At 43.2% G+C, this 24,395-nt stretch overlaps 1 protein-coding gene across 3 annotated transcripts in view; it reads left to right on the plus strand.

Moving 5' to 3' along the window:
* Positions 1-24,395, plus strand: part of CUL3 (cullin 3) — a 343,821-nt gene that overhangs the window by 128,244 nt on the left and 191,182 nt on the right. For 2 of the 3 annotated variants that reach the window (XM_075340815.1, XM_075340814.1), the window contains exons 14-16: positions 4,960-5,146; positions 6,448-6,593; positions 13,948-15,616. The exons of the other annotated variant lie outside the window; for it this stretch is intronic. In XM_075340815.1, the coding sequence (XP_075196930.1) occupies positions 4,960-5,146; positions 6,448-6,593; positions 13,948-14,079 (465 nt within the window). In that variant the 3' untranslated portion in view covers positions 14,080-15,616. Of the gene's footprint in view, positions 1-4,959; positions 5,147-6,447; positions 6,594-13,947; positions 15,617-24,395 lie in introns of those variants that run through there. 3 annotated transcript variants of the gene reach the window in all.

Genomic DNA, 24,395 nt, shown 5'->3' on the forward strand with positions numbered 1-24,395 from the left:
GAACAAACTAATTAAACTGATAACGTGAAACCCAGAGAGGGGATTCGGTCCTTTTTGCGATTTCAATAGTGTCTAGCAGAGTCTTGAACTCAACACAAACCAGGCAATTGCTACAAACTCTTGACCCGTGGTTTCTGAAAGAGGAAATGTCTTCAGGTGTTTGAGTATTTTGTGTAAAGAATTCACTTTTTTTTCGTATAGGCATAAATCTTTTACTCAGATTATTGAAAATATTTAAAATCTATTTACGTTTACCAGAATTATATCAGTCAGTATCAGGCAAAGACCTGGTCAGACCATTCACCCCTTACATTTAATATTTAAATAGGCTCTTTTATCAAGAAGGAAACATGGAGATGCATTTCATAGCATTCAACACCACCTCTATAGAAAGGAGATGGGGTCTGCTATATCAAATTATTTCTAAGAAAATGGTACCAATGACTTCCTTATATGCTATTTATGATCTGCACATAGTCGTCTTGAGTGGACTTCTTTTTCAAATTAGTAGTAGGCTAGAAAAGAAATTGCAAAAAAAAAAATGTAAACAATATAAAGAAACTAGAATCAAAATGACCAACCATGTAAACTTCCTAAAGACATTGCTGAGGCATTCAATAGTTTTCATTCCTAACTTATATAATCTTAAACTGGGAATATATCCTAACCTACAAAGGAATTTAATAATTTTCTATCTTCAATCCAACTCTCCTCATTAAATCAAGATGTAATGAAATTAAACACCCCTTATACTGAATCTGAAGTATCCTTAAGCATTAATTCTCTCAAAGTTGAAGCACCAGGACCTTACGGTTTCATAAATATTATAAAACATATATGCCCTTTATTTTACACTTAAACTTAATCAGGTATCTTGTGATTGCTCTCCCCCCATCTGAAATGTTAGAAGCCACATTAACGGTTATTCCTAAAGGAAAGTGCGATCCACAGGTTGTCTCTAATTACAGATCAATCTCTGAAATACAGAAAATCTTTAAAAAAAAAAAAAAAATTGCCTCAAGAAAAACATTTCTTCCAGATTTAATCCACTTCGACCAAGTCTGTTTTTTTCAGGCAGACAGTGTTACATCTCATCATATGTTAAAAAAACAAAACAAAAAAAAACTACCTTCTCTGTGAACAGCTTTCTGCATCAAGAGCCAATAAGAGTCCCTTAAGGTTATTTTTTTACCATATTACAAAAAAAAACTAGGTTTGAAGGTTCCATTTATAACTCCATGTTTGCCCTATACACACGTGGCCATCTGCGAAAATAGAAAATATATACAAATAGTTTCCTGTCTAATAAATTTTATATATCCAATGGTATTAGACAGGGTTGTCCATTGTCACCTTCTCTATTTGCTTTATTCACTGAAACTTTGGCTGAACACATTAGAATTAACGACAAAATTTTCACTTAAATTTTAGACAGTATGACTCCACGATATTGAATGATGACCTACTAATTTCATTGTCCTACTGTTACCTCCAGTAGGCATTTAATGACCGTTTTTTATTAATTTTGTAAAATTTATCTAAACAATCTCAAATAGTTTGCTTTCATATAGACCTAATTAGTAACCACATATCCAAAATATTTCAACATATAGCACTCCAAACCGCATATTTTAAACACAACTTGGACATCAGTAAATGGCCAAATAAAGGAGTGACCAAGGTACTAAAAAATCAATCTTTATTCATTTTCCAATAAAACACTAAAATATAGCATATAAGGTACCGGCAATAAATAGAGGGGCGCAGACAGTTAGTATATTTAGTCCTTATATGTAGACCAGGACTTTTTTAGATTATTACAAAATTCATATCAATAACACGCCAGGTGAATGTATATTAGTCCAAAGCCAAGAGAATAATCAGTCGTTAAAGACAGGTGCAACTCAGTAATTCTATCTGTCCTGATAATGATATAATATATTCCACACTAATTCATCACTATTAATTAATATCCCATCCAAAATTATATACCCATAGGTAGGGATAGAAAAGTGTATGGGTGAAAGTTCCCACCACAAGATCCCAGGCAGAAAACGCCGGGTGGAATAATGAAAAGCACAGAACACGGAGATGCACTGGTCATTCAACCATTCACAATATGAAAAGGCAAATAAGACAATAAGATGAAAATACAATTACATCACCTGGGGAATGATAACTGCCGCGACCCTCACACTCCGACACGTGTTTCGCACTAGCTTTTTCGAGGAGCGTGACCTCCTTTCATATAGACCTGCAACTTCAAAATATAATTGAAGGAGAATTCCCGTTTTTTAAACTGGAACAAGAATATATCCCAGTTAGGTATATGCATAAGGCACCCCCTGTCTAATATTATCCCAGAAAAGTTGTCAACTATTCAAACCAATCTTCAAAATATATCTAAAACTGAACTATCCTAGATCAGTAAAAATAAACTTCTAGAAAATGAGTTTTACCAAAAATGAACATTTTTCATACCTAAATATTTGATTTTAAAAAATTCCAAGGCCGAGTAATAAGACATATTTGGCATCATAATAATAATAAAAATGTTATAGTAACTAAATCAATCTTTACCAAACATTAAAGGGTGGATGTAGTCCGGATAATTTACAGTGTTATTCGTCTAACATTATTAAATCACGTCCGAGATGACTTGGAGAAGAAAACAAAGTTGGCTAGCTATGGAGAGATCACAATCAAATAAATCTTTGTATACCTTAAATAGTAGTATATTTGTTTGACTCTTTGCTTCTTCTACACTAACATCTAGTCCTCAAATCGACAATAACAATATGTGGAGACAGCGTCTTTTAATGTCTTAAGAAGACTAAAGCATCCTTACCTCCTAAGAAACTTTCCACTAGAATCCTTAGAAACCCTAATACCAAAAATAAATCTCTCCACTTGAAAAAATCGGATATTATAAACCTCATGGAAATGTTTTTAATGACATACTTGTACCTGTCCAGGATATTCAATCTGCATTCTGAAGAAATTAACTGGTTAATTATTAACAAACACCTTTAAAACAATAAAAATTTATATTAAAATTCCCCTTAACTATTGTAGTGTTGGTAAATAATACTTCCAATATTTTAATCTGGAAAACCTCTAATATCTAAAAAAAAAATGTAATGAAGACCTATAACTGACACAGGGTTCGAATATTATAGCTTGGGAAAAGGAATTGCAGCTTAAGCCGAGAGACTAACAATTATTGCGTTGAATATCACATATTCTAATTAATCTTGTGCTACTCTCCAGGAAACCTTTTATTACGTCTTCTCTTTAGACTGTACTTTACACCACAAAAACTGAATATGATCTTCCCTTCACAATCTCTCTACTGCTGAATGAACTGCCTAGAAATTTTCAGTTTCATATTTTTTGCAGAGGCCCTTTACTTAAAAAAAAAAAAAAAAAAAAAAAATATCTTTGGTTAGCTGTTGAGAATCCTCTTCCTTTCCAGACAATTAAACAAAAATTCACCCTTAACGAATACTCTTCTTGATACGTTTGGATAACTTTCCAACTAAATACGGCATATTATTTGTCACGTGCTGTGAAGTTGCGCTTACTTGCTACGAACTATAAAAAAAATCCTTACTCCCCATAATAAATTTATATAATAGAGAGATCTCTTTACGTAATAATAATTTTGAATGCAACTTTTCTTTGAGAGAAAAAAATGTAAAATATTTTCTAAGATGGAACCCCTAGATTAGCATCTTCACTCCCAAACTTCAACTGACTGAGTCCATGACTTAATAAATATTGAAAATGAGACCTAATGTATTTTTTCTTTTATGTACATTCAAATACTTATTTTATGTATGTCATACTCTACACGCTTTAATATTTTATTTTACTTTTGATGGGTATAAAAATGAACTGCTTCCCTATTTTTTTCCTTTCCTTTTTTTCTCCCCTGTTACACCATAGTTTCCTTCTTTCTTCAATGTGTATGTCATTAAAAATTTCAATACAAAACATTTAAACACAAGAAAATTCCCCAGATGTAAGTGAAGCTGCCTGCGTCAGGGGACAGGTATTGCGTCATTGCTGCTGGCTAGAGGAAGGACAGTGGTGGAGCTGGGAGCTCATGACTTTGCTGCTTTACTGCGAGCTCGAACTGACATCCTGTGGACGTTGATATGGCTGACAATGGTTCTCCCATGATCAGACGCGAGCTATGGCTTGGGGGACCCCTTCATACAACAATACTTTCAAACTGTGAGGCGCCACCTGGTTTTTAATTGGAGTCTGTTTTGGAGGAATTTAGAAGCTGAACAGTACTTTCTGTGGCGGCTGCCATCGCTGAAATCCAACAGCACATTATAACCAGCACAAAAGTAGTCTTTATTTTGCTAAATCAGAGACGAATGTTAAATTTGAAGTATCTTTGCAAAGTTTACCATTGACTTAACTACTGGTCAGTCCCAGGCATCAGAATTTTCTGTTTAAGTATAAAAGAAGTTTGAGAGGTTCTGAATATCTGATCAACTCTTAAGTCCCTTACCCAGGATCACCATCACCATAGAGCCATGCATATAACACTGTCCTGCCAGATCAACATTAATACTTTTGTTCATTGCAATATTATTTTTTCGGTTGGGGTTTAATGAGGTCAAGTTGTGATTGTCAATGTACTCCCTATTCTGTATTTCGTTTTTCTTTTCTTAAACTTCTTCCATGGTATAACTATAGGAATAAATAAAACAATCTGTTTATATAATAGACACAACTCCTTTCTGTCCTCACAATGTGATAGATATCAATCAGACTTTGCTGTTCAGTCTGACTTTTTCTTATTTAATTATATAATTAAACAGATCTTTATACCTCAATATTTGTTAGTTTTACCGACATCACAAGAAACTAACATTTCTTTCTTTCGAATACAACTTGTGTGTAAAATGTGTGTTAACACTTTGCTTTTCTGTATCTGTTTAGGAAATTCAGCAGGAGACCGATATCCCAGAGAGAGAGCTTGTCAGGGCACTTCAGTCTCTGGCCTGTGGAAAACCAACCCAACGAGTCCTCACAAAAGAACCCAAATCTAAGGAAATAGAGAGTGGGCACATGTTCACTGTAAATGATCAGTTCACTTCCAAACTTCATAGAGTTAAAATCCAAACGGGTGGGTACAACATTATAGTATCTGCAAATGGTGGAAAGATGGCCATACCAGGACCAATGTTCCCTAAACTCTAATATTTTGCCTGCAGAGTATCCCTCAAATCCTTCTAATTTTTTGTGTGAATAGGGCTGATTATTCATATCCCCAGAAAATGTTATAAAATATTGTAAATTTGGCTTGAGCAATTACAAACACTTCTGACTGTAAGAAGTTGCCATTACTGGCAAAATAGGTCATGTGTAACCAATTAAATGTTACTTACCGTATTTTTCGCTTTATAAGACGCATCGGATTATAAAACGCACCCCAAATTTAGACATACAAAAAAGGTAAAGAAAAATGAGGTCCGTCTTATACTCCAGTGTTCTCTTACCGGAGGGGGGCAGCAGTGGTGGTGAAGCGGGGTCACAGGAGGCAGAAGTTGTGCTGGCAGGCGCGACGGGTCAGTGGCAGCGGGGTCCGTGGTGGCAGGTGCGGTGGCGTCCATGGTGGCAGGAGCCGCGGGGTCAGTGTTGGTGGCGGCGGCGACAGGTGAGTCGTGCAGCAGGCCAGTGCAGTGAGTGTCCCAGTGTCCGCAGTCCCTCTTCAAATGGTGGCGCCTGGAGCGGCGCGTGCGCAGATGGAGCTCTCATCCAAGAGCTCCATCTGCGCCCGCGCACAAACTAGGTAACCTGCTGCGCAGCCGCCTGCCTCACACGCACAGAGTGGCAGCCGGGTACCTGTGCCTGTGTGCGGGAGGTAGCCGGGTGCCTGTGTGCGGGAGGCAGCCGGGTGCCGCCCGTACGCAGGCACGGGGTGCCGCCCGCACGCCGCACACAGGACCCCCAGGTAAAGCTATATTTGGATTTTAAGAAACACATTTTCCTCCCAAATTTTTGGGAGGAAAAGTGCGTCTTATAATCCGAAAAATACGGTACATGATGAGTATGATGCCTTATTTTATTTTTTTATTTTTTTTTTTTTTTACGAATTAGAACATATACTGAATCAAATTTATTTTACTATATTACAGCATCATAGTTTGCTTCTCACCAACATGAATAGTGCTCTAGCAGTTCAATAAAGGAGCTCAGGATCGTATTTTTAGTAATTTTTAGTATCTGAACTTTTGTCACCACTCAGCACTGTTTGGGGCTGTCTTAAACATTTATATAGTCACTGGTGTTACAAAAGAACGGTGTTTTATCTATTCAAATATATTCAAATTATAGTTAAAAAATGACACAAAGGCCATGTATATTGAATGTATGTGTCTTGTATAATTAATTGTAACTCACTAAAACTGTACTTTGTGTTTTCAGTGGCGGCCAAACAAGGTGAATCTGACCCTGAAAGAAAAGAGACTCGACAGAAAGTTGACGACGATAGAAAACATGAGATAGAAGCTGCAATAGTTCGGATTATGAAATCTAGAAAGAAAATGCAGCACAACGTATTAGTAGCAGAGGTATTCTCTTTTTGTCCAATTTTTACATAAACTGTTTTAACCCGACATATTTAGCAAGACCTGAAGTATTAGGTTTCTTTAGTTTTCTAAGACATGTGATGGTGTCCCGAATGAAGTGATTTGCATAAACATTGGAATTGAAGTAAAATGATGTGCAGTGCTGTTGTCCTGATAGGACCCTCGTTCTTGGCAATCATCCAGTGTAATAGAAGCAGTATACAGAGTTGTAGTTTTATTTTTTTGCATATTCTCAATTTGCATTGTTTTACACCTGATTTAAATATGAGGCATTTTCATTTTAATTAAAGCGATTATAGTAAAGGGAATCAGTCAGGTGATTTTTCTAGTACAATACTGTGATCTTTTAAATAGGGCATAAGTAGACCTTTTAGGCTCAGTAAGTTTTTATTCTACATTATCCTGTTGTAAGCTCCATAGAAATTCAGTGTGGGTAGTAACCTAGTCAAGCATATGTAAATACAAACTGCATTTCTCTATCGTTTCATTGGGGGACACAGGACCATGGGTTATGCTGCTGTCACTAGGAGGCTGACACTAAGTAAACAGAAAAAGTTAGCTCCTCCCCAGCAGTATAACCCCTGAGCCGGAGGCGGGCTCAATCAGTTTTTTGCTTAGTGTCGTAGGAGGCTGATGTGGGCCGACTGGGCCCCCTTCAGCCACTTGATTTTTTGCGTATTTTTTTTTTCATTTTTTCTCGGCGACGCTCGTCGCTCTCATCTGTGGTACTTTTCTGTTTCTGCAGGTATCGTACTTCTCTTCCTCAGCTCTCGCAGCCCGGTGGGTACCACTCCCTAGGGTCGCAGAGGTTTGAGTCTTTGGGCCCTCGCCCCCGTCCATTCCCGCGGTACCATTCCCTGGTGTGTTCGTGCGGGGCAGAATCTTCCTGGGCACCCCTATCCGCTCTGCGGTATCACCCCAAAGGGCGCAAGGGGCTCGGCAAATAGGGACTGGACCACAGCGCGTCACGATCTGGATGGGGCCCGCAGCGCTGCTACGTTTTTTAGGGGTTTCTATCCCCACCAGGTCCACCTCCCTGCCTTCTTCAGCCGGCTCCCTGGTGCCCGCAGCCATCCCTTCTGCGAGCGGTGCACACAGGAGTATGTGCAGAGTCTCAGCCTGCACTCTACAGCGCGCCGAGGATCAGGTAGGACACCCTCTCCTACCTTCTCCCCCTCGGGCGGCTGCAAAAATTTAGGCCCCGGTCTGGGCCTAGTCGCCGGGCACCCCCGCAACATCCGCGGAGCTCCCTGAAGACTCCTAGGCCGGGCAGTTTCGGATCGCTGCTGCGGCGCGGCAGCCTCAAATTTAGCCCCCGGCCGGGTCCGTGGGGTCCCAGGCCGCGACGCCGCCGCCTCGCGGCCAGGTACGCCGGCGCTGCCCCTGCCGTGCGGCAGCATCATAATTTACCCCCGGCTTCGGCCGGGTCCTCGGCGTCCTAGGCCGCGCCGCCGCCGCCTCGCGGCCGGATCCGCCGGCGCTGCCTCTGCTCGCGCGGCAGCGTCATACCTTAGCCCCCGGCTTCAGCCGGGTCCTCGGCGTCCTAGGCCGCGCCGCCTCGCGGCCGGGTCCGCCGGCGCTGCCTCTGCCGCGAGGCAGCGTCCAAATTTAGCCCCCGGCTGCGGCCTGGTACTCGGCGTCCCAGGCTGCGCCGCCGCCTCGCGGCCGGATCAGCCGGCGCTGCCTCTGGCCGCGCGGCGGCGTCATACCTTAGCCCCCGGCTTCAGCCGGGTCCTCGGCGTCCTAGGCCGCGACGCCGCCGCCTCGCGTAAAAATTTAGCCCCCGGCTTCGGCCTGGTCCTCGGCGTCCCAGGCCCGCCTCCTGCGCAGCGCTATTGGCCGCCGGCCTCCCCTTCTCCGCCCTCCGCTCTGCCCCAAGCATCATCAGGGGGGTGGGGGATATTTTTTCCCGCTCCCTCAGCGTTCATTTTATTTAAAAGACAAAAAAAAAAAAAAAAAAAGATTATGGCAGACTCCCGGATCTGCGGATTGCTGAGGCTGCAGCAACCTTTTTCGGGGAAAAACAAAGCACACTCTTTTGGTAGTGTATATTTTTTTATATGGGTCCATTTTTTATTATAGATACGTGCACGATCTTTCATACATTGACTCCTACATTGCTTATGCGGGCACTTGTTTTTTCGATCACGTTTTTTAGTACATAGCGTTTCCAGCTCGACTTTTTAGTGATTTTGGGCCGGTAAGCCCAAGACTCGGTCCCCTTTTTTGTGAGTCAGTTTCAAGAAGATGTCAGTTTGCTGTTGACCCCTGCCGGCTTGTAACGCCCTGTCTCAGGCCACAACTCCCCTCGCTACGTCCCTCGGGTTCGTGCGCATGCGCCGCGTCTCCGGCCGATGCTCGGTCATACCATATATAGGACTGGCGCAATCCCCTCGGGGAGGGGAGTCCCGTACCAGGGACCTTTTCTCCTATGCTGGAAGCGGACCCGCCAGGTCTCGTCCTTGTGGCCCCCCAGTTTCCACTTATCCCCCAGGTCCAGACTGTCCTTCCTCTGGCAGTCTTCCGGCTCTGGGGTGATGGCCCAGGCTTCCACCTCCGCTGGATTCCGAGCAGGACCCGGATGTCTTGGCGCATGACGAATAGCCTGCTACAAATGGTGAGTCAAGCCGTAAGGCTACGCACAGCCCTCTTCTCTCCGTGCATGCAGGTCTCCCTTAAGACATTGGAAGCAGACCCTTATGTGCTCAGAGGACATCCAAAGCTCGCCGAGTTACCGCGGGCTCACAGACAACTACCAGACACGGAGTTGACCAGCAGTAAGTCTTGTCATTGTCTTTTTTCCCTTCTCCAAGGCGATTTCGGAGAGAAGGGGCACACTATACTGGAGTCGCTAATGATCACAGACGGCAACCAGACACGGCGTTTACCAGCGGTAAGTTGTGTTATTGTCATTTCATCCCCCCCAAAGGGCTCTGGAGAATGGGGGCATGCCTCTTTCCAGGGAACAAGGTGGGGGCCACTGCGTGATCATGGATAATCCCCGGACGTGTTTTTTCCCAGTGGTAAGTCTGTTTATTTGTCTTGCCCCTTCTCGAAGGGGGCTCCGAAAGGAAGCGACACGCTACCCTTTATGCGACCCGCCTGGGTTCCTCGGGGCTTCTCGTCACTATCGTGCCGCTCCGCAGGGACTTCCCGGACACCATACGCAGCGGTCCACGTCCCACCTATGCCGACCCAGGGCTGGGTATCCTCTTGAGTGAGTACCCTCTTTTCACAAACCTGATGTCTGCCCGCTACTCGGCCTGAACCTCTAGCATCAGTGTTCCCACCATCGAGACCTCTGACTCGGGATCAGGAACGCAAATTCGATATCTAGGAAGTCGCTGACTTTTTTTCCGACTTTCGGGAATGCCCTTTCGGAGATAGGTCGCGTTTATCCCTAGACTACGTCAGGGTAGGCTACTCTCCCCCCTAGGCTACGTAAGAGAAGGGTATATCCCCTTCCCGGCATCGGCCCTGATACACCAGGTTCGTTCCCTCACGCTAACCCGTCTGGAAGCCTTTATCCCTACAACAACCATCTCCGCCTTGCAGGGCTGCGGTCCGTTCCAGCCTTTCTAAAAACGCTTACAGGGATCACTGTCCCTACGTATCCTACCCTGCAGAGCTGCTAGGCTTTCTCTGCCCAGAAACGACCGGGAGGCCCAGAGTCTCCCTTCAAGAACCATCGCCTTGAGGCTCAGACCATCATCACCCTCTAGGAAGCTACCCCTTCCTTGCTACTAGGGTAGCTGGGCTACCGGAAGGAGCCCTCCCGGACCCGGTCCGGTCCATCATCCCTCAGGCACAGTATTCGAGCCGTTCAAGGGTGGCTACTCCTCACGCAGGAGTAGTTTTTTCCCTCCTGGCACAGAGTCCCGCGTGCCTTTTGCCTCCTGCGCCCGTTTCTTCCCTTCGGTTTTTTGGCTCCTTCACAGCCTGTGGTGGTGATAGCGACGGTGCACATACCAGATTTCATCCCGGACTCTCCAACGGAGCGCACTGAGGAACGGAGACAGGAAGGTTCCGTCTTCGCGGGTAACCCGCCAATCCCCTCCTAGCGGACCAGTCTTCGCAACCATCCCTGGGAAGCTCCCTGTCCTCCTCTGGAGCTTATTATCAACCGTCACCAGCCCCCCGTGCTAGGGTTTGCTATCCCACCATTCCTCGGCGGGGTCCCGAGGGACACTCCTAGAGAGTCGTCTCTCCTTCAACATTCCGGACTTCAGAGGCAGCTGGCTAGCACAGTTACAATTTCTTCTCTAGGTCGCGGTGACCCAGCCAGGTTCCAGCCGGACCATGCCGCAGCGGTGGTTACATCATCCACCAGGAAGTTGCAGAGAGTGTCATGGCAAGGGAAGAGGCCTAGAAGATCTTGCTCTGGGACGGGTCCCTTCGCTCGCTAATCTCGGCAGCACATCCCTAGCGTGGACGTTTAGACGGCCGATGTCCGCGGTAGGATGGACCTCGCGTAGGTAAAGGGCTCCAACGCGGAAATCACCAGCCAGATCTCTGGCGAAGGAAGACCTCCGGTCGTGGACCATTTTTGGCCTTCCGATCCAGATCTGTCAAGGGTGCTTAGAGTATGCACCTGCTCTGGACTAGATGTCGACGCCCTAGTCCGGTCGTGTAGCCTGTTCAGGCTCTCGTGTATCTGCCCGCGGCTTCCTATGATCTCGAGGGTTCTCAAGATGGACCAAGGCAAGCGATAGATCGGGAGTGACCCAGGCGAGCATAGTTTCACATCATTTACTCATCTCCTCGCAAATTCCCCGTGGCCCCTTCCAGACCGCAAAATTCTTCAGTGTCGGGGCCCCTCTATTCTACCAGGGCTCAGAAGTCCCAAGTTACATGGCCTCATCAGTGGATCCCGGATGCTGGCTCGTCAGGACTGTGGGCAAGATGATGGCAGGCATTGAAGAGGGCCGGGAATCAAGTTTCCTCGAAGATTTATTTCAGCGTTCACTAGAGATGTGGGACCTGAATCCAGTGATGGGTTCGATCAAGGTTCCCCTTTTTTCTCTGCTCCCACCTGTTTTTTGATAGGTGGGCTCCTCGTGGCCATCGGGTTGTTACAGACGACATCAGGGCGGACAGCCCTCTTGTCGTTTTTTCCCCACTTTTCCGGCTCCACCAGCAGGACAAGGGGGGGCTACATCCAGAACCTTTCGTTTCTGTCCAAGACACCTCGCTGTTTCCTTCCAGCAGAGGACTTTGGTTTTCGGTTTTTTCGGTTCTAGGCTCCTCTCTCGGCCTAAAAGGGGCATAGTTCGTTCCAGGGCTGGTGCGAGCCCTCAGTTTTTCGTGCCTGCCGGACACCATTTTTCGGTCTCACCGACCGTCAATCCATCCTTCCACCCTTGCCCAAGAAGCGTGTGCTGGCGCCAGGGGCCAGAATTTCACATGGATCCTTTCCTCCATATGTGCAGACTATCGCATGAAGGACGGACTTCCGCCGCGGTCTACCGGGCAAGGGGCACCCTCGAACGATTGAACGCCAGTCGTCGTTTGACCAGGGCCGCTCTAGCTGGCATACCTTGACTTTTTTCTACCAAGTTCACACCCGAGCTTCGGCAGAGGCCAGTCTTGGCGTAGGGTTTGCGGGTGGCATTGGCACACCTGTAACAACATTAGGCGCTTGTAGGTCTGGGTCAAGCCCAGCAAGGGGGAAGTGGCTTCCTTCCTATCTCCGGTGATGGTTTTTCTTCCCACCCAGGGACTGCTTTTGGACGTCCCATGGTCCTGTGTCCCCCAATGAAACGATAGAGAAAGAAGGATTTTTGTGTACTCACCGTAAAATCTCTTTCTCTGAGTCTTCATTGGGGGACACAGCACCCACCCTGCTTGTGTTTTTTGTTATATAGGACATGCCTGTTGCCCCAGTGCCTGTATTCCCAGGTCACTGGTCACACGAAGGATCGTCATAGTTTCTTACCTTGTTTTATTCAGGATTGTTTGGTTCTCCTCCTACTGCTTGTGCACTAAACTGATTGAGCCCGCCTCCGGCTCAGGGGTTATACTGCTGGGGAGGAGCTAACTTTTTCTGTTTACTTAGTGTCAGCCTCCTAGTGACAGCAGCATAACCCATGGTCCTGTGTCCCCCAATGAAGACTCAGAGAAAGAGATTTTACGGTGAGTACACAAAAATCCTTCTATTCCCCAGAGATGGTAAATCTCAACTGAATTTGCACTGCTGTCCCCACTCATAATCCCTCCCACCTCTCAGCAGTGGTAGTGAATGCACTGGGAGGGGAGAGCAGCAAATATTCAAATTGTATTTGCATTTACTTGACTAGTGTGCACCAGACACTGAATTCTATGGAGTTTACTGCAAGATAACTGGAAAAGCTATAACAGTAAGGCTGGGTTCACACATAGCGACGACGTCGCTGTTACGTCACCATTTTTTGTGACGTAGCAGCGACCTTGTAAGTCGCTGTTATGATCGCTGCTTAGCTGTCAAACACAGCAGAAGCAGCAGCAATCATAACGTCGCTACATGTGCAGAGAGCAGGGAGCCGCGCACACTGTTTAGCGCTGGCTTCCTGCTCTCCTAGCTACAGTACACATCGGGTTAATTACACGATTTGTACTGCAGCTACATGTGCAGAGAGCCGGGAGCCAGCACTGGCAGCAAGAGAGAGGCGGAGGCTGGTAACGAAGGTAAATATCGGGTAACCACCTTGGTTACCCGATGTTTACCCTGGTTACAGCTCACCGCAGCTGCCGGATGCCGGCTCCTGCTCCCTGCTCGCTTCATTTCGTCGCTCTCTCGCTGTCACACACAGCGATCTGTGCGTCACAGCGGGAGAGCAACAATAAAAAAACGAAACAGGGCTGTAACGAGCAGCGATCTCAAAGCAGGGACCAGATCGCTGCTCAGTGTCACACAGCGAGATCGCTAATGAGGTCACTGCTGCGTCACAAAAACGGTGACGTAGCAGCGATTTCGGTAGCGATCTCGCTGTATGTAGCACCCCTTAGTTGAACCTGCTTTGGAAGGTCTCCTTAAGCCCTAGTTAAAGATAACATTAGTAATGTACTACAAAATTACCTGACAGATTCCGTTAACACAAAATGTCATTCATTTTTTTTTTTTTTATTGTTGAATTGAAAAATCTGGGTGCATTTAACAAAATTTTGTATTATGTGAATTTTATTTATATTTTTGTGTATCGCTCTATTTTCCTATTTTGATATGAAAAAGAAAAGTATGCTGGTTAGTGATTAGAAGCTGGATAATTCCTAAAGGACATTTCTTTGATGTTATAACTTTTCGTCACCTTGTCCGCTCCGAATATTCACAGCTATTTTCTTTTCGATCACCTTCTTTCAGGTAACACAGCAATTGAAGGCCCGATTCCTTCCAAGTCCAGTTGTTATTAAAAAACGTATTGAAGGACTTATTGAACGGGAATATCTAGCACGAACACCTGAGGATCGCAAAGTATACACCTACGTAGCATAGAAAATGCGTCTTAATTGATTTTTCTCTTGGACTTCATACCCCTTCGCATGGACTGGGAAGTTCTTTTAAATCATCACACGGTTACGAGCGCCATCCATTAAATTACAGTACGTGTTCTAGAACATGCACGACGAGCCTACAAGATTTTACGACATCCGATTCCCTTGGGGGGCCTTTGTAGATATCATTTATACAGTTCCTTTGTGGAATTGTTAATCCAGATTTCTCCTTCTCTCGATACTGTATGGGAAGAATGGGGAAACGCGAAAAAGAAAAAAAAAATGAATTAAAAATAAAAAACAAAAAAAACTAATTTAGAGAATAAAAGTCAAGTTAATAAAATTTTTGGGGAACTTACTCCCTGCCCCCAAATGTTAGTGGTGGTGTTTGTTCATCTGCTGAATCTAATGCTTTTCTTTGAGGGTATATAAATGGAGATGCTGAGTTTTCTGTTGCAGTTCAGGTTATGGGATATTTTTTTTTTTTTATACAGTTTTAAAAGCAGAATAGTCATTACAATAACCAGGTTGCGTGTTCGGCTGCTGTTTATTTTGATCCTTGCACATAAATTTTATTGAGTACACAAACGTCTTTGTCTTTAAGATAAAGTCTTTATCTTTCTGCACACTTTGCCCCTATTCTTTTGCACTCTGGACCGTCGGCACCCAGTGAAGATCTGCACTGCTTCTTTCGGACAAGTAAGGTGGAAGATTCAGGCTTCCACTTGGTCACAACCCTGGAGAGGCTGCTGTAGAGTAATATATTCTGTTTATTGGCGACTTCAAAGCAGGAGTGTCTTTGTTGTATATTTAACCCTATTTATTCAAGCAATTGTTCAAGACATCGACTTTACAACGACCTGTGAACTTCTGATAAAGGATGCTTTTAACATGCGGAGAACGGCTTATTGCTAAAGAGTGACCCCCTTGTAGAACCTGCTATGCATCTAGTGTATATAACCACTGTATTTTCTGAAAGTGATGCCTTTTCCACATGACTTATCACTCAACCGTTACACCTTGCTTCTTGTCTACTCTTTCAACAGCATATATGGGGCAAATCTCCATAATCCTGGTTCTATATATTAAGCCCTATGTACCAATATGCATGTTGAGCGTTGAGTGCCATTGTTGACTTTGCAAGAAGAAATTCATTGTCCTGACCATTTTGTTTATTTTACAGCTAGAAATGGATATTATTCTGCATCATGTTCGTACTCAATGTGAATTATTTTTCCCTCTGGGATTTTTGTTCATAAACATGTGAAATTTGCCCATCAAACATTAATTTACTGAATCTCAGCAATCCTTGTTCTATTTTTCTCCACAAACGTTGCCACAGACGAAAGAAAATGTTCAAGTGTTTGCAGTTGTAAATAACATTTTACTTGTTTACTATATTCTTTTAAAGAACCATTTTATGCTATACATTTATGGTGATAAGCGCCTGCAAATTTGCAATAAAACAGGGTTTTTACTCTTCCATGTTTACATTGCCATGCAAATTTCTGGGGGAATAAAAGGTGGAACATTCTCAACTTGCAGTTTCTATAATTTTGTACGACTTGGAAGTTAAAAGGAAGAAAATATAAAAAAAAAAAAAAATTCTGGTTCAGTGCATTAAGCTTAGATGAAATTTCACACTAAAGGGTTTATTTGTACTATATTATGTATTATTGTTTTATTTATGCTTCAATAATGAAACTGAGCCTCCACACCAAAATAGACTAAGTGAGACTTTATTTTGTAGCTGTAGGTTTTCTCACTTTTATCGTGTCATAAGTAACTGCACTGGAGCTTTTCAGGTGATTTATCAGAGTAGTATTTTTTTTTTTCCCCTTGACTTGCATGTATATTCATAGTTTGTATTGAGAGGGGTCTTCAATAAAATGAAGGGTCATATTGACTAATAATTGTTTGGCCCCAAGCAAATGTGTCAGATGTAACAAGTGCATTATATTCCTTTTACGTAAATGTAACCATGCAATAATACTCCATAATTGTATATGGCTTTTAAAGAAGACTGGGCACAAGTTGGATCCTGAACTGTGATCTCTTCTAAATATATCAGAATTCCAACCAATGACCACCGATTAATTCCTTCTGTAATCAAACAACTTTCTATAGAAAATAGTTAGCAGTCCACCAGATCCACGGATGCACATTTCTGTACACGAGATCTGCAGTGCCTTGCAAAAGTATTCGGTACCCTTGAATTTTTCAACATTTTCCCACAATTTAGGCTTCAAACATAAAGATAAAAAAAAATTAAATTTTATGGTGAAGAATCAACAAGTGGGACACAATTGTGAAGGTGAATGATATTTATTGTTTTTAAATTTTTGTAAAAAAATAAACTGAAAATTTATTTGTCCCCTTTACTTTCAGTGCAGCAAGCTCACTCCAGAAGTTCATTGAGGATCTCTAAATAATCCAATTTTGTCTTAAATGACTGATGATAAATATAAGCCCCCGTGTGTAATAAAGTCTCTATGTAAATGCACCTGCTCTGTGATAGTCAGTGTTCTGTTCAAAGCGCAGATAGCATCATGAACACAAAGGAACACAACAGGCAGGTCCGTGATACTGTTGTGGAGAAGTTTTAAAGCAGGATTTGGTTAGAAAAAGCTTTCCAAAACTTTAAACATCCCAAGACTCATTGTGTAAGTGATCATATTGAAATGGAAGGAGTATCATACCACTGCAAATCTACCAAGACCTGGCCGTCCATCCAAACTTTAATCTCAGACAAGAAGAAGACTCCTCAGAGATGCAGCCAAGAGGCCCATGATCACTCTGGATGAACTACAGAGATCTATAGCTGAGGTGGGAGAGTCTGTCCATAGGACAACAATCAGTCGTTCACAAATCTGGCCTTCATGAAGAGTAGCAAGAAGAAAGCCATTTCTCAAAGATATCCATAAAAAGTGTTGTTTAAAGTCTGCCACAAGCAAGTGTGGGAGACACACCAAACATGTGGAAGAAGGTGCTCTGGTCAGATGAAACCAAAATCAAACTTTTTGGGCACAATGCCAAACAATATGTTTGGCATAAAAGCAACACAGCTCATTCCTCTGAACACACCATCCCCACTGTCAAACATGGTGGTGGCAGCATCATGGTTTGGGCCTACTTTTCTTCAGCAGGGACAGGGAAGATGGATGGAGCCAAATACAGCACCATTCTTGAAGAAAACCTGTTGGAGTCTACAAAAGACCTGAGACTGGGATGGCGATTTGTCTTCCAACAGGACTGATCCCAAACATAAAGCAAAATCTACAATGGAATGGTTCACAAATAAACGTATCCAGATGTTAGAATGGCCAAGTCAAAGTCCAGACCTGAATCCAATCGAGATTCTGTGGAAAGAGCTGAAAACTGCTGTCCAGACTCTCTCCATCCAACCTCACTCAGCTCGAGCTGTTTGCAAAGGAAGAATGGGCAAGAATTTTAGTCTCTCGAATTGATGTCTAAAACTGATAGACACATACCCCAAGCGACTTGCAGCTGTAATAGCAGAAAAAGGTGGCGCTATAAAGTATTAACTTAAATGGGCCGAATAATATTGCACGCCCCAATTTTCAGTTTTGTTACAAAAATTTAAAATGCGCAATAAATTTCGTTCAACTTCACAATTGTATCGCACTTGTTGATTCTTCAGCATAAAATTTTAAATCTTTGAAGCTTGAAATGTGTGTAAAGGTTGAAAAATTCAAGGGGGCCGAATACTTTTGCAAGGCACTGTACAAATGTGGGTATTCTTAGCGGTCATTGTGTTGCCTTAGGAAACGCCTTATCTGTGCAGTCCTTGTGAATCCATATGCCACTGTACTATATCTCCTTCACTATTCCCCAATACTTTACAGCATCTGATTAATCTTGCCACCATTTTTTTTTTAATTTTTTTTATTATAGAGTACCAACCACCTGGATTTTCATATATAAACTAAAGCAGGTGCTATACTGGCCCTAGAATGGTGATTCTAAACATACCTTTTAGTTTTGAGATTGAATGTATACTTTGTGAAATATAGGCACGTAAAGTTTTGTGAAATGCACTGTCGTGTGATGAGAGGTGCAACAGAATATCTAATAGGTGGGTGGGGCTTTGCTAATTCCCGCCCATCTGTCTGCCTGTCCTTCCTCCCCCTGTCCTTCCTCGCTCCTTCCTCCCTCCTGTAACAACACAGATGGAGAAAGGACTGGCAGGTAGACTAGTGCAAATAACTAGCAAAACCCGACCCACCTATTAGATATTCCATTGCACCTCTCATCATGTAACAGTGCATTTCACAAATTTTACTTGCGTATATTTCAGAAATTATACATCCAATCTCGCAACTAAAGGTATGTTTAGAATCATCATGATAGTGCCAGTATAGCACTGGCTTTAGTTTATATATGAAAATCCTGGTGGTTGGTCCTCTTTAAATAGAAATAATACATAAAAAGTTGTGTGCCTCAGTGTTAAATAGGGAGCGTCCGGAGGTACAGTAGAGGATGTATACTTAAATAAACAGCTGTAACGACTTTGTATGCTCCATTGGCTTGTTCCTATGTACTGTTAATGCTGTTCTTTTCCGCTGAATTTTTGTGTGGATGTTCGGCTGCATTTAAAGGAAATGAGTCGGTAGAACCAATCCTCCTAAGATGTCTGTATGGCCATGTAGGTAATAGGACACTGAATAAAATGCCTTGATAGCGGTGATCTGATGTCTTATTCCAAAGAAATCCAGATTTTTCTTATACAAGTGCATCTCAATAAATTAGAATATCATCAAAAAGTTTAGTTCAGTAATTCAATATAAAAAGGCAAACGCATATATTATATAAAGTCCGTACAAACAGAGATCTATTTCAAGTGTTTATTTCTGTTAAGGATTATAGCTTACAGACAATGAAAAGCCAAAAGTCATAATCTCCTAAAATTAGAATAAGTACCATGAAACAACTGCAAAGGCATCCTAAGTGTTTAAAATGGTCTTTTAGTCTGTTTCACTGGGCTACACAATCATGGGGAAGACTGCTGACTTGACAGATATCCAGAAGGCAGTCACTGACACACTCCACAAGGAAGCTAACCACAAAACGTCATTGCTAAAGAAGCTGGCTGTTCACAGTGCCGTATCCAAGCATATTAATGGAAAGTTGAGTAGAAGGAAAAAGTGTGGTAGAAAAAGGTGTACAAGCAACCAGGATAACCATAGTCTTGATAGGATTGTCAAGAAAAGACCATCCAAAAATTTGGGGTAGATTCACAAGAAGTGGACTGCTGCTGGAGTCAGTGCTTCAAGAGCCACCCCTCAGACTTATCTAGGACATGGGCTACAACTGTCGCATTCCTTGTGTCAAACCACTTGTGACCAATAGACAGCACCAGAAGCGGCTTACCTGGGCAAAGGAGAAAAAGAACTGGACTGTTGCTCTGTGGTTCAAGATGTTTTCAGATGAAAGTAAATTAATTTCATTTGGAAGTCAAGGTCCTAGAGACTGCAGGAAAAGTGGAGAGGCCACAATCAAAGCTGCTTGAGGTGTAGTGTGATGTTTCCACAATCCGTGAAGGTTTGGGGAGCCATGTCATCTGCTGGTGTAGATCCACTGTGTTTTATCAAGACCAAAGTCAGCGTAGCTGTCTACCAGGAAATTTTAGAGCACTTCAGCTTCCCTCTGCTGACAAGCTTTTTGGAGAAGGAAATTTCATTTTCCAGCAGGACTTGGCACCTGTCCACACTGCCAAAAGTACTAAATCCTGGTTTAATAACCACAGTATTGCTGTGCTTGATTGACCAGCAAACTCGCCTGTTCTAAACCCCATAGACAATCTATGGTGTATGGTCAAGAGGAAGAAGAGACACCAGACCTAACAATGCAGACTAGCTGAAGGCTGCTATCAAAGCAACCTGGGCTTCCATAACGCCTCAGCAGTGCCACAGGCTGATTTGCCTCCATGTCAAGCGGCATTGATGTAGTAATTCCTGCAAAAGTAGCACCGACCAAGTATTGAGTGCATTTACTGTACAGACTTTTCAGTAGGTGCCAACATTTGAGTTTAAAATAATTTTTTCATTTAGTCTTATATTCTAATTTTTTGAGCTAATGACTTTTACGTTTTCATTGGCTGTGAGCCATAATCATAAATAACCTTTAACCATTTAAAAGGTATAAAATTTACCAAAAAGTGTAACACTCACCCTAGTAGTGCAAGGGCAAAAAATGGGTTGATACCAGAATTAGTATTATGAAAAAGGGGGGGGTGGGAGACTGTCCCTAATTTACCCTGATTTAATCACTACCTGACAATGGAGGGTATGACGCCCTAGGGTTGTGGTGCCCCCATTCACTGATGGGAGACCCTAAAGTCACCCTATAATGCTCTACACTACACTAATATGTGCACTAAACGTGAAAATTAACATTAAAAAAAAGCAACCTCCTAATAGCATAGCTTGCCAACATAGTACAATGACTTATCTGGCGGCGGTACATAAGACCCTCATGGTCAGACATCGTACCGATGCGTTTCTCCCTGTTAGCTTCACACGGTTCATCAGGGGACAGCTACAAATGAACTCCAGGACTGACGATATTACATCCCGGTAGCAGCCAGAATCTAAGTGCTGTGAGGAGAATCAGCACCTAGATTCTGGCTGCTACCAGAATCTAATGTCCTCAGTCCTGGAGTTTGTTTGTAGCTGTCCCATGATGAACCCTGTAGAGTAGTGTTGAGCGAGTATGCTTGTCACTACTCGGTACTCGCACGAGTATCACTGTACTCTGGCTACTCGGCGGGGACCGAGTAATTTCGCGATACTCGTGCTGTACTCGTGGTCTTCATGTTGGCGCTCTTTTTAGAGCCTTCCCTTATGCAGGGATTGGCTGGCAGACCACTGCAATGCCACAGCCCTGTTACTTGTGGAATTGCAGTGATTGGCCGGCCCTCACAGCATGACCGTGCCTTTAGCCCGACACTTCCCCGCTTGGCTACGGCCCCTCCCGCACTCCACTCCGCGTGTATATATATATATGCACGCTTACACACACACGCACGTTTTTTTTTTTTAATTTACAGTTTTATGGTTTCTACATGCTGCCGGGGGTCATTTCAGAATAATACTCGGGTCTCCCATAGGATAACATTGGGCTCGGTGCTCGGGCCGAGTACACGAGTATTTTGAGATGCTCGGCCCGAGCCTCGAGCTCCCGAGCATTTTAGTACTCGCTCATCACTACTGTAGAGCTAACAGGGAGAAACTTGTTGGTAAGACATCTGACCATGAGGGTCTGATGTACCGCCGCCAGATAAGTCATTGTACTATGTTGGCAAGCTATGCTATTAGAAGGTTGCTTTTTTAATGTTAATGCTCACGTTTGGTGCACATATTAGTGTAGTGTAGGGCATTATAGGGTGACTTTATGGTCTCCCGTTGGTGAGTGGGGGCGCCACAACCTTAGGGTGTCATACCCACCATTGTCAGGTAGTGATAAAATTAGGGACAGCGTCCCCCCCCCCTCCCCTTTTCATAATACTAATTCTGGTATCTACCCATTTTTTGCCCCTGCACTACTAAGGTGAGTGTTACACTATTTGGTAAATTTTATAACTTTTTAAATGGTTAAAGTTTTATTTTTTATGGGAATTTTTTCTTCTGGTCTTTGTACAAAGGGAACCAATTTGTTAATCAGCTGTGGGTTTGGTATTGTTCCTGTAAGCCATAATCAACATTAACAGATATAAAAACTTAAAATAGATCACTCTGTAATGACTACTCTATATAATAATGTATATGTGTTTCACTTTTTAAATTGAATTACTGAAATTAACACTTTGATGATATTCTAATTTATTGATATACACTTGTATGTAAATGAGTTGCTCCAATCTACAGGCCGGACGCAGATCTGCATGAGAATCAGCCTTAAGAGACTACTTTTAATATAAGGGGAATTATGACCTACATGCCAATATAGACTGCTTAGGATGGTTGATCTGACTGATAGACTCCCTTTAAATTCCTTCACCCTTGGGCGATTTCCCCTTCCTCCAAGAGTCATTAATTTTTTTTTATTTTTTTTTTTGTCAATATACCTATGTGAGGGATTGTATTTTGCAGGGATAGTTGTACTTTTTGAATGACACCATTCTTCTGCCCCATATTGTACTGGAAAACGGGATACAAATGCGGTGAAAGTGCAATTCCGCAATTTTGTTTAATTTACCATGTTCTCTATTTAGTAAAACTAAACTGGTAATATGATTTCCCAAGTCAGTGCGAGTTCGTAGATATCAAACATGTATAGCTTTACTTATATCAAAGTTAGAAAAAAAACCCTGTGCTTTTCTCGCCATTTTCCAACGCCTGTTACGCTCTCATTTTTCAGGATCTGGGGCTCTGTGATGGCTTATTTTTTTTCGTCTCTTCAGCTGGCATTTTTAAATATACAATTTTTGGTTATGCTATCTTTTGATCGCCTTTTATTGCATTTTAATGCAATGTTGCGACAACCAAAAAAAAGTAAATCTGGCATTGATTTTTTTTTTTTCCTCTTCTCCCAATGTTCATTGCTGTTCGGATTAATTGATTTTATAATTTGATAGATCGGGCATTTCTGAATGTAGCGATATCAAATTTGTTTTTGTTTTGGGGTTTGTTTCAATGGGGCAAAAAAGGGGGTGATTTGATTTTTTTTTTTTTTCATATTTTTTAACTTTAGTTTTATATTTTACTAGTCCCCCAAGGGGACTTTATGCCTGTGATTGCTTATGCTGATCAAAGCGATGCTTCAGCCTCACTCTGAACAGCAGAAATGCTGATCTCCTGTGAATGACAGCAACATGGTTCCTCATTTGACCCCATGATTGTGTCACAGGGCCACCAATGGCAGAGGGGAACAGAGTTTAAAGGGAACCAAACATCAGGATTTTCATGTATAAGGTGCAGCCAGTGCAATACTGGCACTATGAGGCACAGGCTGTACATACTATTAGGGTGCAGCTCGGGTGTTTAGTCAGTGAAATCCAACTTTATAAAGTTTGAAAATTCGTGCACTTTTTGATTGACGTGTGCACCTCTCTCCTAATGTCCGGGCGGGTTATGCACGTGTATCCCCGCCCTCTGTTCCTCCCTCTCTCTGGCCGTATGTAAATTCCTCTCTTCAGAAACATGGCGCCGGAGTTGGCGACTGCGCATAGCGCTTATCTCCGGTGCCATTTTTCTGAAGCCCGCTGTAGTTAGTATTTTGCAGGAGAGGGCGGCGCATGCGCCCTCGCTTCTTCAGATCCCGTTGTGACCGCGGGAGCGCACGTCACAACAGGACTACAGAACAGCTGATGAGGACGCGATTAGCTGCAGGTAATCGCGCCCTCTCATCAGCTGTTCTGCAGTCCTGTTGTGACCACGCGCGTCCCGCGGTCACAACAGGATCTGAAGAAGCGAGGGCACATGCGCCGCCCTCTCCTGCAAAATATTAAGTACAGCGGGCTTCAGAAACATGGCGCCGGAGATGAGCGCTATGCGCAGGTGCCAACTCCGGCGCCATGTTTCTGAAGAGAGGAATTTACATACGGCCAGTGAGAGGGAGGAACAGAGGGCGGGGATACACGTCCATAACACGCCCGGACATTAGGAGAGAGGTGCACACGTCAATCAAAAAGTGCACGAATTTTCAAACTTTATAAAGTTGGATTTCGCTGACTAAACACCCGAGCTGCCCCCTGATGGTATGTACACAATGTATACGTCACTTGTCCAAAAACCATTAACCTCATACTTAGGTTTTACACCAGCAATAATTTCCAACCACCAAAGAACTCAACGGGAAGGTGTTTTGACCTAAAACAATCAACTTTATTAATTCTCATAAAATTATCAACAATCAATTGATCAAGCAGAGATCTCAATTTCATCATCACACTAGACGTGGCAACATACCCATATTACCCCAGTGAATCTCCAAAATGCCGAGAATGCACAATTATTCCTCCAGTACTCAAGGTTTTTTATATATAGAAACTTCGATTTAAGATTTCCGCCCTAAATAGTGGGTGTACTGGTATAATTGGGGTTTAGATCCTAGGGATCATTCTGCTGTTTCTTAGGAATACTGGTTTACAAAAAGTTTTTGCCTGGGCTCAATCAGTAATCCCGCATCCATATATCATATATCCCAGTGAAACCTACATAATACCATAACAATTCAGCCGACCAGGAAATGACAGTGTAGTCACTGAACCTGGACTCCCCCCCCCTCCATTATAGGAAAGTCACTCCGGCGATGGGTAGATACACTGACCTGACAGTTGATAGTAAATTGTGTGCC

This window comes from Anomaloglossus baeobatrachus, chromosome 3 (genome assembly GCF_048569485.1).
Source record: "Anomaloglossus baeobatrachus isolate aAnoBae1 chromosome 3, aAnoBae1.hap1, whole genome shotgun sequence".
In the NCBI taxonomy this organism is placed as follows: Eukaryota; Metazoa; Chordata; class Amphibia; order Anura; family Aromobatidae; genus Anomaloglossus; species Anomaloglossus baeobatrachus.